Source organism: Lemur catta, chromosome 13, assembly GCF_020740605.2.
Source record: "Lemur catta isolate mLemCat1 chromosome 13, mLemCat1.pri, whole genome shotgun sequence".
Taxonomy (NCBI): Eukaryota; Metazoa; Chordata; class Mammalia; order Primates; family Lemuridae; genus Lemur; species Lemur catta.
The window spans coordinates 73,002,465-73,019,033 of record NC_059140.1 but is presented as its reverse complement, the minus strand read 5'-3'; the positions used below and the strand labels follow the sequence as shown (position 1 = coordinate 73,019,033).

General features: G+C 44.2%; 1 protein-coding gene and 1 long non-coding RNA gene across 2 annotated transcripts in view; one reads left to right on the top strand and one right to left on the bottom strand.

Moving 5' to 3' along the window:
• Positions 1–275: 275 nt before the first annotated feature.
• LOC123648993 lies at positions 276–2,974 on the bottom strand. The gene is made up of 2 exons (XR_006738855.1): positions 2,622–2,974; positions 276–828 (listed from the first exon to the last, which is right to left on the bottom strand). It is a non-coding gene; the product is annotated as an uncharacterized LOC123648993 (long non-coding RNA).
• Positions 2,975–3,183: 209 nt separating this feature from the next.
• The window catches only part of KL (klotho), a 43,854-nt gene continuing 30,468 nt past the window's right edge, over positions 3,184–16,569 (top strand). Inside the window, exon 1 of the mRNA XM_045566938.1 lies at positions 3,184–3,993. Within this exon, the coding sequence (XP_045422894.1) occupies positions 3,184–3,993 (810 nt within the window). The remainder of the gene's footprint in view (positions 3,994–16,569) is intronic.

The following is a 16,569-nucleotide window of genomic DNA, read 5'->3' as shown; positions in this document are numbered from 1 at the left end:
CAATCTACCTTTTCAGTTCACTATTTCCTTGCAAAAATTAAGCCACACCTATCTTTTTCCCCCACAAATATAGTATGAACATTTTTTTTTCTTTGATGCTTTGCTTCCCTGGATTCCCTGCCTCCAGGTCTCTTTTTGAGTTTTCCTCTTTAAACCCCAAATATTGTCATATTTTCTTTGTGAAACTTTTCCAATCAACTCAAAATAGGGGTAATTTCTCCTTCCTCTGAATTTCTCTAACGATTATTCCATGTGTCATTTAGTGACACTTAACATAATGAACCAAACAACTTATTTATTGTCGTCTTTCTTCACCCTGTCTCTCCAATTCAGTATTGTCTTTGAGGGCAGGGGTTGTCATCTACATTTTGAACTCTCCAAGCACCTTACTGTTGCCTCGCCCAGAGTTGTGGTTCAGCGAAATCGTTGTTGATGATATAAATTCCTTCCCGTGGAGGCTGAATGTCTGACTGGCGAGCCGAGAGCTCCTGAGGTTGGCATTGCATTTGGGTCCAAGTGCGTCAGCCAGCCTCCTTCTGCTCCCTTGGCAGAAGGTTCCCATGGCCCTGGGAGCACTGTTGGAGAATAGGTGGGAAGGGCCTGGATGAAGGCACTCGGATGATGGAGGAAAAGATGATCAGATTGATGACCATTTTTAGGTTGCTGAAAATCACCACCATGACCAAAGTCAGTAAGTAAATTTAAAAATGTCCTTTCCTTTGATGCATCTGTAACTCCACCTTCATATTCAAAGCACAGCAAGTAATTAATCTCTTATTTGCAGGAGAACAAAGCATTTGAAGCCTACATGTAGATGTTTGAAGGTGGCTGTTAAAAACAAAAAAACCAAAATAAAACCAAATAAATGAGAAGCAGCAGTAGCAGTTATTCACACTTGAGGAATCCAGAACTTAATAACCACGAACAGAACCTTAATACACAGAAAGTTCTGGAAATAAAGTTTAATTATCATGCAATCTTTATTGTTGGGTTCAATGAATTATCATCTGGGAACAGCTCTGTAAAAAGCTTTGATGTCCACCTTAGGAGATGCATATGCCTTATGCGCCCCTCAGAGACAGATGAATTTCAAATGTGAAGCATTTAGTTAACTTGGTCCAGCTTTTCAATCAATGCTCTAAAATTAAAAATTAAAAAAAAAATCTTTTTTTTCTTGTTGGTTAAATAAAAATAGGAACAGATACAATCTGCCCTGAGCAAACAGACCATATATCAGTAAATGAATATTTAGCCTAAGCTATTTTCCACGAGACCCATGAAGCATTTCTAATTGAAACTTAACAAGCTACAACCCGGCAAACACTCTAATCTTCAGCTCTAGAAGGAAAATGTGATGTTGCATGGGGCCATAGCTTTTACAGTTAGCTGGGAGAGAGTGTGACTGTGGAGTTGTGTGGTGTCATTTTTTAATTGCTGAAGTGTCAGTGTTTGTTATTTCATATTTATTGAAGAATGTAAATGCCACATTTAACAGAATAGCAATAAGTCTTTGTTCCAGTCTGATGACTTAATTTTACTAATCATGATAATATATGCTAGCTGGAGTTGGGAATATTTAATAAAATACTGGAATAAATTTTTTTGTGCTTACATTTCAAGGGAATTAATAAAAGTAGCTTCATCTGCAACATTTAAAACCTTATTGACTTAAATTTGTATGAAATACTGCAGGGAAGATCACTGCAGGGAGGAGAATGGATGTACCTCTGTGAGTATCTATTCAACACATGTGCAGGTGTCCAGAAACTGAGGCACAACTTGTTGGATAGGGAGGTAGATATTAGCGAATCTTTCATTTCTCTGGGCTTTCCATCTTTGCATCACCTTTGTGCACAGTTTTTCATTTGAGTTTCACAAGCTTCTGAGGCTGCAGGGCAGACAGGTCATCCCCATGTTACAGATGAGGAAACGGGCTTAGAGAGATGGTCCCACCCCAAATCACAAGGGTGAAGCCCAGGCCTTCTACTCCCTACCAAATGTGTATCAGTTATTCACAAATCCTAAATGCATACATACAGATGGACCCTGTGGTTCGAAACTTCTGTCAAAAGGGCTCTTTGGCAACTGGAAAAAAAGTCATGGCTGTATTATGTTGCAGGGGATAGGAATGGTTGCTTGGCCTAAATGCCCTCTCCTCTTTCCCTCCACAGCTCAGGTGGCAAATGTGGGACCCAGGGACCTCTGGGTCCAGCAGAGTTGTGGCACAACTTCACACAGATAAGTTACTTGCTAAGTCAGAGCTGAAAGCCAAAACATGTGATTATTCATTAAAAAGATGCAAAAGGGTAATAAAGATGACTAAGATTTACCCAAAGGAGAAATCCTGTTTTGTGTCTTTTTTTTTTTTTTTTCTGGGAGAACAATCAAGAACTATGATTTGAAGTTCACCAAGTTCACCAGGGAATTGAGAGATCTCATTAAAGAACAAGTACTGGTTTGCAATGGTTAAAAGATAACAAACAGTAAAAGGGAGAGTAAAGCAAAGTCCCAACGCAACCCATAAATCTACTTATATTCCTTGAAGGTCTCCTAGACTGGGAGGCGAGCAAGGGCCACCCCTGCCCTGTGCCGGTGGGTTGGGTCCCACGCCAGCATCTTACCTAAGGAAGAATCCCCTTCTCTCTGCACGCCAAGTTCCGACTTGGCTCTCCCCACCTGGCCTTCCCTCCCTCCAGCCAGGTGCTACTCGGCTCTAGCACTGTCACTCTGGAGCTTCTCCCGGCCTCCGAGTGCGGGGACAGAGAGAGCAGGTGCTTCCCCGCGACGCTCCGCGAGGGCCAGGCGGAGATCCCGCGCGCAGGTCAGGGAAGTCAGCCGGCCGCCTCCCTCCTCGACGCACCCCGGCTCCGCGGCTCGTCCCGGGAGGGCGCGCAGATGGCGAAGGGAAGGCGGCGCGCGGAGAACTTGAGCGTCGCCAACAGCCCCAGTGCGGCTCGGTGGAGCCGGGAGGAACAGGTGCCGTTTCTCCGACGTCCCTCGCCCGTGTCGCGCCCCCTCCCGGGGCGCCCCTCGCCCTTTGCGCGCCCCCGTGCCCGCAGGTAATCATTGCCAGCGGGGCCCGCCGGGGAGCGGGGGTGGGCGCCGGCGGGGGGCGGGCGGCGCGGCGGGGCGCGGGCATAAAGGGGCGCGGCGCGGGGCCCCAGCGCCCGGCTCCCGCGCACCATGCCCACCAGCGCCCCGCCGCGCCGCCCGCGGCCGCCGCCGCCGCTGTCGCCGCTGTTGCTGCTGCTGGCCCTGGGCGGCCACCGCCTGCACGCCGAGCCCGGCGACGGCGCGCAGACCTGGGCCCGCTTCGCTCCCCCGCCCGCCCCGGAGGCCGCGGGCCTCTTCCACGACACTTTCCCCGACGGCTTCCTCTGGGCCGTGGGCAGCGCCGCCTACCAGACCGAGGGCGGCTGGCGGCAGCACGGCAAGGGGGCGTCCATCTGGGACACGTTCACCCACCACCCCCCTCCGGGAGGCCCCCCAGTCGCCGACTCGCCGTCGGGCGCCCGGGCGCCGCTCCCACCCGCCACCGGGGACGTGGCCAGCGATGGCTACAACAATGTCTTCCGAGACACGGAGGCGCTGCGCGAGCTTGGGGTCACCCACTACCGCTTCTCCATCTCGTGGGCGCGGGTGCTCCCCAATGGCAGCGCGGGCGCCCCCAACCGCGAGGGGCTGCGCTACTACCGGCGCCTGCTGGAGCGGCTGCGGGAGCTGGGCGTGCAGCCCGTGGTCACCTTGTACCACTGGGACCTGCCCCAGCGCCTGCAGGACGCGTACGGCGGCTGGGCCAACCGTGTCCTGGCCGACCACTTCAGGGATTACGCCGAGCTCTGCTTCCGCCACTTCGGCGGCCAGGTCAAGTACTGGATCACCATCGACAACCCCTACGTGGTGGCCTGGCACGGCTACGCCACCGGGCGCCTGGCCCCTGGCGTCCGGGGCAGCGCGCGGCTCGGGTACCTGGTGGCGCACAACCTCCTCCTGGTGAGTGCGAGGGGCCAGGCGGAGGGCCGAGCAGGGGACAGAGCGCCCCTGGAGGTGCGGGGCAGGAGCGGCCCGAGTCTCCAGCCCAGGCGAGGCCTCACCTGAACACACTTGTGAGGTCACCTCGGATTTGCACCCGGGGAACAGGGCAGCTCCTGCTTCCCACGGAAGGCGTGGAATTAGGAGTGGGAGGGAAACCCCGCAGTGGGCGCGCGAGTGAGTGCCCCTTGGAGCCGGTTTGTCAAAAGGAAATGGGAATTATTTCCTCCTGTAAGGAAAGGGAACTCCTTTCTCTGAGTGTTAGGGAATTCCTAGAGCTAAGGGCAGGGAGGATTTACTTCTGGTAGCTGCAGGGAGAGGGAATGAGTGTGGCATGTTCGGCACCGCACGGAGAGCATTACCCTCTGCCAGAGTTTGTGGAGATGTCACAAGTTCAGTGTTAATCCAATAAGATCTGCCTTGCTTCTGGCACAGATTCACACTGTTGTAAAGGTTTCAAAATCTTATCTCCCCGAGAGAGAGTCAGGTTTACTGTGTTTGGAGGTCCCTTCTGCGGCAGGGTAGGGACCTCCATCTATCAACCCTACTTAATCACCGGGGTACGAAGACCACTTTATACAATCTTATCCCTTGGCATAAAAATGCAGAAGCAACTGCAGGGTGATATGGATTGTGTTCTACAACATCTGTATTTCCATAGTGCTCTGTCCAGTTGAAAGTGTTCCTCACTTAGGAGATTACTAACCTGGAAAAATTAATTTGAACACCCTTGTACAAAAGATTTCATTAATTTTGACATAAGGAAATATTGATATACCATGATAAAGTTGTCTCTCAAATATTTCTTTCTTCTTTTGTCTCCTTAGTGCTCAAATTGAGGTACCATTGGTTTGGGAGTTCATTTATATCAGTTGTTGGTATATTTTATACAGGGTTTTGTATCATGATAGCATATTTTATGTACATGTATAAACATTTTAATAAAAATGCTTAAATGTGCAATTTTTGATACCCTAATTTGGTGACTTGTAGGCCTACTGGAAGACCTTTTCCTAAATTTAGAATTAAGCCCCATATCCTGAACAAATTCCATATGAAGACCATATCTAAACACTTAATTAAAGCCATAGATAATATGGGCCAAACAGTACTGGGTTATTGAGGTGACTTAGTGCTCTGAGCTGCTGGTAATGTTGTAATAATGGTTAAATTAGATTGTATGTCAGCTCCACAAAACCTGTTTGTGACCACTGGTCATAAAAGAATGTTGGATTTGTTTGACAAATTGTGATTTTAATGATTTCATATTGATATATATCTCTTCATATTGGTACTTTAGACCAATGATTCTTAAACTTTTTCAGTTTGTCAATCCTTTTAAGGAATGAAAAGACCCTACATACCACCAGTTTATGGTTGATGATAGAAAAACTATGGGAAGAACTGTTTGACCTTTTGAAGAAAACATAAGCAAATTATCAGCTCATATCAGAAACAAATAAGAGATTCGTGCATCAGCTGGAGAATCTAATAGACCATTTCTGTAAAATCACTACGTTACTCTTAAATTACACCAGTTCTATTTTTCAGAGTGCATATAATAAACTCTATGTATACAAGGTAGTCAATTGTTATTATAGTGACTTATAAGGAGTCATGAACTCTCTGGAATCCTGGTGTTTTAAATAATGAACATGCTTTAGATCTTTGTGCCCACTCTCGGTCCTCTAATTATCTTTTCAGGTATATTTTTGAATCCTTACACAAAAACCTTGCCAAACACTAACCATCCTTCCCAGAAATGCAGTGGACTTTGTATTTATACGAAATTAGTAACAGGTGGATACTTGGTTTTGCTGATGCTGCAAACAAAACGTTAGTTGCTGTAAAATATTAATTTTGCTTTCAGATTTCTTTGGGTTTGGCATTTTGTTCTTCTTGTGTCTTATTTAGAAATAAGTTCCCATTATCAAAGAAAGTATCCTAAATTAATTTTGTTGGATGAGATACTTTCATTCTATTTTCAATGTTCTCTCCTGCTGTATATACGGGGGAGAGGGGAGACAGAGAAATTTTGACCTTACCTAAAGAAAGATAAAACATACTTTGTGGATTTTGCTAATAGGATATTTCTGCTGGGCCTTAGATATTGCTATTGCACAGACTTAGGGCCCACTGAGCCTGTAGCAGAGTCATTTGCTTTTAGGGATCTGATGCTGGTGAAGAATGAAGCAGGCCAGCACCCCACCCGCACCCCACTGATTTAGGAATGGGCTAAGGAGACACCCTGGAGAGGTGGAAACTTGAATCCCCTAGAGAGTCCAGAATCATTGTCCCGTGGCCTAGAGGACAGGAGGCAGGCCACTCAAGCTGCAGGCCAAATAATGGAGGTAGGGGGCCCTGCTCAGAATGAGAGAGAGAGAGAGAGAGAGAGAGAGAGAGAGAGAGAGAGAGAGAGAGAGAGAGAGAACTGAAAGAAGGAGCTGCTTTGCTCATCTGAGTATAACCCAGAAGGTGGACATATCTTCTCTCTCTGAGATTAACCGCCCAGCCGTCATAGCTCTTGAAAGAAGGTCCTTTATGTCCCCTCCCCTCACAAACCAGCACTAAGGCCTATAGTTGGGAGAGTCCAGCCCCAGCAGTGCCTCTGAGTCTTTGTTCTGTCCATGGGTTTCTAAGAGGACCAGAACCAAGTTGAAGACACATATGTCCCCCTTCCTTCCCTTTACACCCCCGCCCCCGACTGAGATCCTTGCAAATACTTGTGCAAGGAACCTGTGAAAAAGACAACTTCTTTCAAGTAAGGAGGCAGGGCTAGGAGAGTGAATGTGGGCATTACCGTCTGGTATTGAGCATTAGCATCAGTGCTCACATCTTAGGTGACTGTCTGCAGCATTTGTAGAAGCCATCACTCTCTTGAAGTACTTCCTCAACTTGGCTTCCAGACCCCTACTCTCTCCTGCTTCTCTTTTCAGCTCCCTGGTGATTCCTTCTGTCTCTCTTGCTTCTTCCTCCTAGCTTGCTGGAAATAGCGGAGGGCCCAGGGTTCCTCCTGGGGCCTTTTGTCTAGATGCACTTCAGGTGATCCCTGTGAATACCATCTGCACCCTGACTCCAAATTTTGAGTCTCCAGCCAGGCCTTCCCTGAGCTCCAGACTTGGATAGACAACGGCCTTCTCCACTTGGATGTCTGATAGGCACGTCACATTGAACACACCCAAAACCAAACTCCTGCCCACCCCCCTTATGGCAGCTTTGCTCCTCCAGTTGGTTGGGTCCCAAATCTTCACTCCTCCCTTTCACATCTTGTTTCTAATACCCCAACAAACCCTACAGCTCCATTACTTTCAGAATGTGTCCAGAATCAATCCACTCCTCCCCTTATCTACAGCTGTAACTGAGGTCCAAGCCACCATCCACTTGCTGCCTGGATAACTGGGAGAGCCTCGCAGCTGGCCTTCTTGCTTCTGCCCTTGCCCTCTGCCGTGTGCCACGATGGATGTTCTCCAGGGCATCATTATGTGTGCACAAGACAGAGTCTCTGCTTATTAAAGTCCCACCTCTTCAAGAACCAGCTCACGCCTGAATGCCGTCTCTTCCTTCTGTGGGAGCCCACACCATACTTTGCCTCATTCTCTGCCTCCTACCACGCTCTTCCTTTCATTTAACCGGTTTTCTCCTTTTTTGCCACTCTGCTAGTTGAGCCAATTCCTTAAGTGAGGAAACCTCGTTCACTGCACTTGTATCTCCTAAAATGGCATCTTGCCCTTGGTAGGTTCTCATGCTTCTAGAGTTTTCTCTCCTTGTCAATCTTTCTAGCCCCTTTCTGATGGAATGGGGAATAGCAAATCCTAATCAGTTACGAAAATCAGTAAGCATAATAGTGCAGAAGCTGACATCTTCAGTGAAAACTTAAGGTTCATCATCAAATTTATGACTCCGTTGTAAAAATCTGCAAGTAAAACCTATACTCACATGCAGTATTATGAAGAGGTTTTCAGAATAGGGGTGGGGCAGTAGTCTCCTGGCTAGCTTTAGGAGTATATATGGGAAAGGGCTTTGTTATCTGGTTAAATTTTCATGCCCATGTAATAAGTGTATTTAGTACATGGCTAGAATAATCAGCTGGATTGAAAACTAATGTATTTTATGGAATATGACTGAATTCAACAGTATGTTTAATCAGAAATAGTTAAAATATCTCCCAAAGAGCTTGACTCACTCCTCTTTGAATATCTGATTGAACACAGTATTTTTTTTAATGTTACAGTCAAATCCAAGGAAAAATTTCAAATAGGAAAAGAACTAATAAAGTAATTTCCAAATCATAGCAATGTTTTAACAATGTCTATTATTTTGATTTGAAAAAAGGAAGAAAATCTAAGCTACTAAGCATTCAAATAATGTTAATGTGCATTTCTTAGGTGCATAATGAATGAACACACAACTGTGTTACCTGAGTATTTCATCAGTCTTGGTTTTTGCACACAGAAGCCTTCTGAGTTATCTTATTTTTCAAAATATATTGCTCTAACATAGAATTTTGTTATAATCAATTTGTGTCAGAGGTGTCTTTCTTTCAATGAATGTTATATTATTAAAGAATAAAGGAAATTTTAGGTGTAGGAGGAGAATAGAATACATGCCTATTGGGAGGACAAAAAGTAGAGTGAGTAAAAACACACACTGCTACTGAATCGTCCAAGATCCACATTTTCTCAAGAAATGCCAAAGTTATACTTGTAATCTATATTTAAAGAGATAAGCATAATGTACCTCTTATATGCTCTATTTTGTTATCTGCTGGGCAGAAATTAATCTAAAGGATTCCTATACATTTTCTCCCCTCTATCTTGGGATAAACTCTTATTTACCTTTCAAAGACTTGACTCAAATACTCTCATTTTTCAATAGCCACCGGCAGAGTGGATCATTGACTCGATTGTGGCTCTCTGAGAGCACAGACTACATATCACTTTTTTTAATTTTTAGTGTTTATCTCGGTATGTGACACAGAGGAAGTATTTGACACAATGTTTAATAAATGCACAAATGCAGATGTAAAATAATTTCTTCTGGTTTCATTATGTCCATTTTCTTTCTTGTAAATTGAATACTGGACTTGAGACAAGGCAGTCTGCTTTCTTACATAGAGAAGGAGTTTAAAGTGTGAGTGAGTAAGGAGAGTGAAAAATTTCCCAGCCAGATATGTACATGACCCTTGATCCTTTGATTTTCAGAACAGATAGTATCCAATTTCATCTGGTAGACAGGGAAAGAGAGGAAGAGGGAGAAGATGGCCTCTTAAGAGCCTAACCTGGAAACTGTACCCATCACTGTCCCGTGGGCAGAACTTAGTCACAGTGCAAAGGGGTCTGGAACTATTGTCCCCTGAGGAGCCGTGTGCTCAGCGAATGATTCTATTATGTTGACATCAGATCACTCAGGACAACCAGCAGTAGCCACCACGTTGCCTAACTCCCAGGCATATTGTGGGAATTAAAACCAAATTATACATGTCAACATGTTTTGAAAAAAATTTATATTTTTATATTTTATAATAGTAATATTAGCAAAAGTGCTTGAAAAATGGCCCTCTTGAGCTGTTTAGAAGAAAGGAATTAGACAAGTGCATTAGCAATTGTAGCCTCACTTAACTTCTTAGTTTGTGTCTTCTTTGAAATGATTTCAATAGCATTTGATCAAAGACTATAAAATTATTTTTGAGATAACATATTTTATATAGAACACATTACCAAGTTCCTTTCTGGACACAGGTTGGTGTTTAAAAGATATATCCTAAGGTTTATGACTGATATACTTTCATATATTGACTAAAGGTAAATATTTGGTGAACTTTTGTGGCCCCAGTCTGAATATATTTTTTAATTGTTTGAAGTGTGGATGTCAGAATATCATCCCTGAACCAGTATCGTTATAGTTTGATAAAATACTCAAAGTGAAAGCAGTAATGTGTATCCAATTTAAATGTAATGGTTAAGCAAATGTTTCCATGCCTATAAATGCACTTTTATTCAAAAATTAGAATGTTATTATAGGCTTAGAAGGGACCTGGGAAATCCCGGGTCAGGTTTCTCTCCAGGACAAACTCCTGACAGTGGCCGTCCTGGGGTCGTGTAGCTTTGCTTGACTCTTTGCAGCAAGAGACACTCGGTTCCTCTCAAGTTCCCCACCTGATTTTATCTTTTACGCTGAACTGAAACCTGCGGCTGCACAGGACTCATCCCTGATTGTCTCTCTGCCTTCCTGAATCTCAGAGAACAAAACAAGTCGCTCTTAGGTGGCACAGCTTTCACACATTTGAAAAGACCACTATGTTCGTCCCAAGTATTTTCTCCCTCCTGCTAATCTGTGTTCCAAGAAGACTCGGAGGGACTAGACATTAGGGACATTTCCAGAGCCTCCTGGGCAATAGGCAGGTGCGGTGTTGAATTCTGAGAATAGGACTGTCCTCTTTGAATAAGGATCTTTGTCTTCTGACACTTGAGGGGAAGGTGGAGGGGAGGGGACAGAAAGTTGACCTTTCTCTCTCCCCAGCAGGGAGGGGCTGGGTTGTCTGTGATGGGTGTAGATGACCGAGGACAAGGGGCTGGAGGGCTCCCCCTCGACTCCCGAGCTGCACTTACAGGGCTGTCCTTGGGAGGGTCCAGGGGAAGCCTGCAGGCCGGTGGCCTCTAGGCCCTGGCAGAGCCTTTAGGGATGTGCCTCCTCCTCCCGCCTGACCCTCTGCTCTTTGGATTCCTCCTTCAGCCCGTCCCCTAGTCAGTGTGCCAAGTTCTTCCCCAGTGTCTTGTATCCCTTTATCCCACGCCAGGCCTTTCAGCCAGCTCTGCAGAGGTGAGGGGACGGGGGTAGGAATCTTCTACTCTGGGCTTAGGTATGTTCGTGTTGAAATTGTCTGAAGTCAAACACAACTCACAGACGGGGTATTTCTTACCAAAAGCACACGGTTTGAGCTGCATGCGAGACTCAGTTTCCTGCCGTTTACCTGGCTTGGGCTGTTAGGGGCCCCTGACGCAGAGGCCTCTTTACGCCTTCCTGGCGGGGGGCGTGTTTGCAAGTCCCTCTGTGCTGATGGGAACAAAAGGCTTCTCCAGGAGGGGCTGGGGTTGGGAGTGGGGCTGGGGTTTAGGGTGGTGGGGGCTAAGTTTTAGGCTTTGCGGATCCCACAGTGTCTGTTGCAACTCGTGCTCAGTTCTGGTGTGGCAGCGTGAAAGTGGCCACAGGCAATGTGGCAGTGAAGGGGCACAGCTGTGTTCCAATAACATTTTATTTATAAAAATCAGTGGCGGGTGCTACTGCTGGGCTGGGCGTGCCAGGCACACAAAGCAGGAAGAGCACCGTGTCCTTCTGTGAAGCAGCCCCTGCAAAGTCAGAGCAGGTGAGACAGTGTGGCTGTTCGGCCTTCAGCATAGGGTCCCTTGGAAGGACTGAAGCTTCCGGTGGGAGAGGACAAGAAGCTGGAGGAGAAAGCCTGGGAATTTGCAAGACCTTTCTTAACATTTGCTGTATAGAACCAAGCAGTGCTCCAGATGTTCAGCGTAGACTTGAGTGATTACATTTCTTGTTCTGGACACTGAATGATATTCCTGCCGTCCAAGACTGCGTTACCAATTTTGGCTGTCACCTCATTGCAGAGTCAAATTAGTTTGTAGTCAGCTAAAACCTCTCAGGCTTTTTTTTTGCCTCCCTCTATGTGAATTGCTGTTAAGCCAGATGTCCCCTGTCATCTCCTTTTGTAGCTTATTTTTGAACTTTTAATCTTCTTAAGTTTTATCTTCAATGTGCAAAGATAAGAGGAACTTTATTACAGGTAGTGGGTTATTCTTAAAAATTGGACATAACCTAAATGTATTAAGGTGACCAGTGAAAGGAATAGTGGTATACTCACACAGTGGAGTACTAACTGGCTACGGGAGTGTTGATATATATTATTAAAAAGTTGCCAATGGCATACTGTGAAGAAGAATAAGCCAGTTATGTTATGCTTTTGTGTATCTCTGCTGTATGAATAATGTGCACAGTACCGAGTGCTGCACAGCTCTTGGGTGGGCTGGCTCCAGCCTCTGTCCCTTTCCCCAGGGACCCCTTGCCTGGCATGTGTGCCCAGGATTGGGTTTTCCCAGTTAACCCACAGAATCAAGAGAAAAACATAAATTCTTAATAGTTCAATCCCCTAAATTGGGAGTGGTCTATGGCACAGCAATAGGTACCTGAAATAATGAGAGAAAGGAAATAATGAAGTAATTTCAGAAAATTTTCTAGAACTGGAGGGCATCAATTTCCATATCCATGCTGGTCCTATTGGTTCTAGCATGCCTGCTTTTCTCAAAGGTCTCACTTCTTTTTAAAAAAATTAAAAAAAATTTTTTTTTGTAGAGATAGGAGTCTTGCTATGTTGCCCAGGCTGGTCTTGAACTCCTGGGCTCAAGGGATCCTCGCACCTCAGCTTCGATTACAGGTATAAGCCACTGTGCTTGGCTTCACCTCTTAATACTGTTTTAATGGCAATGAAATTTCAATGTGAGTTTTGGAGGGGGAAAGCACTCAAACCATAGGACTATGTATAATAATGTTATAAAAATTATTTGAGGCTAGCTTGGCAGACTTATTCTATGAGTCCATGTTGCCTCCTCGGTATCCTCTCTTCCTTAGAACCATTGTGTTTTCATTAACCATTACATAATTTTGCTTATGGAACTATTGTTTCTGAAATCCATGTTGGCTTCCATTTTAAAATTAAGAAAATTTGCTTTCTTCAAGCACATTATTTTTTATGATCCCTCCTAGTAACTAATGGCTTTTCCTGATCATGAGTGCAAATTATTTTGCTATGCCACTCTTGGCGGTGATAAATTTGGAACAGCATGCAGACTCCTGATGTACTTGTCTTCTGAAATAATTAGGAACCCAAATTTAAGAGGGATTAGATACAATAGAAGGGCAAAGCATAACAGAATCAAAACTGCTCTGGTGACAACAGCTAAAATGATGCCTCATGATACATGAGGACAATCCAAGAAAGACCTCGAAGACATGAGCAGAGCTGATGTTCCCCAAGAGACTCAACAAATGTAGGGAATTAAGAAAATCAGAGAACTGGAAGGATCAGAATCTGTAATCTCCGAGTGCAATGTTGACTTTTAAATCAGCTTTATTATGTTGGGGTAATAAACTGATTTTGGAAATATTTGTCTTTTATATAAAAACAATCAATCAATCAAATATTAATGAGTGCCTGTACCTAGATGGGGTGTTGTTATGTTGCCCAGGCTGGTCTCGAACTCCTGGCCTCAGGTGATCCTCCCGCCTCAGCCTCCCAAAGTGTTGGGATTACAGGTGTGAGCCACTGCACCTGGCCTCTATTTTACAACTAACATATTGGGTACAGTTTATAATCCTGGATTTTCTTTCATATGGATACAGTTCTGCTGAGGAAGCTTGGAGTAACACGTAGGTTGACATTTGAAGCCTTCATAACCTGCTGGGAGAGCTGCTGCAAAGTTGATTTTATTGAGTGAAGTGAGGCAGGGATAGAAATGGCTGTGGCCTTGGCCAGCATGGGTCCCAGATAAATCCCGTCAGCAGATCGTTGTCAAGAGGGATGAGGTGTAATCCTGCCAGATTCTCTGAGTTTTTAAAAGATGCTAGAAATTAAGGATTTTGTGTGAAATTTCCTGATTTTTAAATGTGAACTCAAAAATAATTTTCCAAACAAATCTTCTGTATGGACTTAGACTTTATAACCTCTGACCTGCAACCTCTGGCTCGTCTGGAAGCCCTGACAGCAGCGTGACTCCAAACCCTCCAGTATGTCTTGTCCGTCATCATCTGCCTGAGGTTCTAGACTGGGGCTGTGGCGTGGAGGGTCCTGCCTAGGTTTCACCTCCCATTGGAGTGGTGCTCACAGACAACTTAATTTTCCCAAATTTAATGGTTACATATGTTGGAGAATGTAGATTCTGAGCATAATAGCTCCTCAATGTATGCATTGGATAGTGCCGGCTATTAGACTCTGCAGTATTAAATACATAATGGCTATTAATTTAAATTTATTTTATTGATGAGATAAACAGAACTTGTTGAGTTATTAGACAATCTACTTAATCACAGAGTATGCTCACCCTCTGTTGCCACTCCCAGGCCATCAACTGGAGGCTTGTTTTCTGAAGGAATTGAAGAGAGGGAAGTGAAACTGTGGGGTACTGGGCAGAGCAAAGGGCAGGGGTGAGGCACAGGTCTGAGCACAGGGGTGCAGTTGACATGTGCGTACAGGATCCCTGTTGCCTCCTGGCAGCCTCTTCACTCTGTCAGCAGATAGCTTCTACCTCCCTGGGAGGAAAAGAGACAATTTTTTCCTCTCTGAAGACCCTGAATGGCTCCAAAGGAAGGATCCCACTCACCAACATCAGGTGTGGGTCCCCAATGGAATGATTGGTTTCCTGACAAATCAACACAGTATAGAACTTGTTCTCCATAAGGTACTCCTATGCCCATAATTTTTGACCAGTTTTTAAGTACTTCTCTCTTAAATGTGAATGGATATCCAAGCATCAAAACACATTTGAGAAAAGCTCTCAACATGAAACAGACAGAGTAAAATAAATAAACAGAAAAGCAAACCATGGAAAAGAGATTATGCAGGAAATTCAACACACACACAAACTGAAAAAGAAACAAAGAATATGAAAAAAATTCTTGAATCAATAACATAATTGTTGAAATAAGATATTTAGTCAAAAAGTTGAAAAGTAAAGTTCAAGCAATGCCCTAAAAATGGTCCAAAATGACAAAGAAATAGAAAGTATTAAAGAAAGGGGAAAAGATTTAAAGGTGTTTTACAAAGATCTGATGTCAGACTAATTGGAATTCCAGAAAGAAAGAATAAGGAAATGGAGGTCAGGAAATTATTAAGAAAGAAAATAATATAATAAAATACCCCAGAGCTGAAAAACATGAGCTTTTAGCTTTAAAGAGCCTACTGAGTTCCTAGCACAACAAATGCACAGACATTTAGGGATTTTGAAAGCTCACCTTCGATGTAATGTTTCCCAAGAAGCTAATGGAAGACACGCACTAGCAAAATTACAATAAATAAAGAAATGGGAAAAAATGGGATATAGAAAAAGTATGGTTTCAATCCATAAGAAATAAGTAAAAATCCTAGGATGAGAGCAGCTATAGACAGCATCTAGTCCAGACTGGACTAGGAGGATGGATGATCCTAACGAAGAAGGGAGAGCTCTGAGTGAAAAAGTAGACTCAACAGAACAGTATGGCAGACAGCGTCGTGAAGAATCACAAAAGCATTGACAAAAGCACACATGGAATATTATGCAAGTTTAATAATGAAGTGATTATTTATTCAATGAAAAGCCATCCAGAAAAAAGAAATGGTATAGTGTCCTATTTGGCTCTGCAATGAATAATGTTTATATGGGAATCTTGATGTAAATACTAATAATGATTTAAATAAGAAAAGACATTTGGGAGAACAAGGGAAGAAAATTGGGGGGACATAAAAGAGCTAAATCCTCGTTATCCTGATGAATTATTAAATTTCAGAATAAACATACCATTTAGAAATGTGTGATAATTACTAGAAGAGCTAAAAGTTAAACTTGGTTGTCCGTGGGGATCAGGAAGGGGTTTGAGAAAGGGGGGGAAGATGCTTACTGTTTTCACAGTGAGCCTTTGGTGCTATTTAATTTTAAACTATTGAATTAATTTATTTAATTTAAAGTAATTTTTAAAAACCCATGCCATTAGGTAATGCTTTGTGGTTTCAGAAATATTTTATGTATTTTTGAAGCAGGTAAATTTGTTGAGAGGGTCAGAGTTTAGCTGACTTTCCTATGGCTACTCAGGGCCAGAGCAGGAATCAAAATGCAGATTTTCTGAACCTGTATTCCCAATGTACATCCCATTACCCCATGCTGCCTCCGACACAGCCTAGGTTTCATATGGCGGCGTGCTGGTGAATGTCTAGGCTGTCCTCGTCCACATCAGCATCCAAAATGGAGAATGTGAGCCCTGACTGGCCACCAACATCTTTAATCTTCATTAATATCTGAGAGGTTCACCATTATTAATTTTTAAAAAGCCACTGACCCACATACATCTGTTTCAATTACTATTGCTATGTAATACCCCCAGACTTAGTGGCTTTAAATAACCATTTTATTTAGTTTACAAACTTGTGGGTGAGGATTAGGGAAGGGCTCACCCACTATTTGCCTGTGGTCTGCAGTCAGCTGAAGCCTCCATGGGGCTGGGTGTCCAAGATGGCGCCTACCTGTGATTGGCACCTCTGTTGGCCTCGCTGACATAGTGGTCTCAGGTCAGCCAGACTCCATTTGTGGAGCTTCCCTCACAGCAAGCTTCTCGAGAGAACTAGGAATAAGTGGCATGGACGTTTTTGACTTAGCCTTGATATCATGGGGGTCCACTTCTGCCAAAGCAGTCACAAGGCCCCCAGATTCAAGGGGAGGGGTACAGTGGGAGGAATGGCAAGTCATATGGCAAAGGGTTGTGGGAAATTGGAGATATCCATCT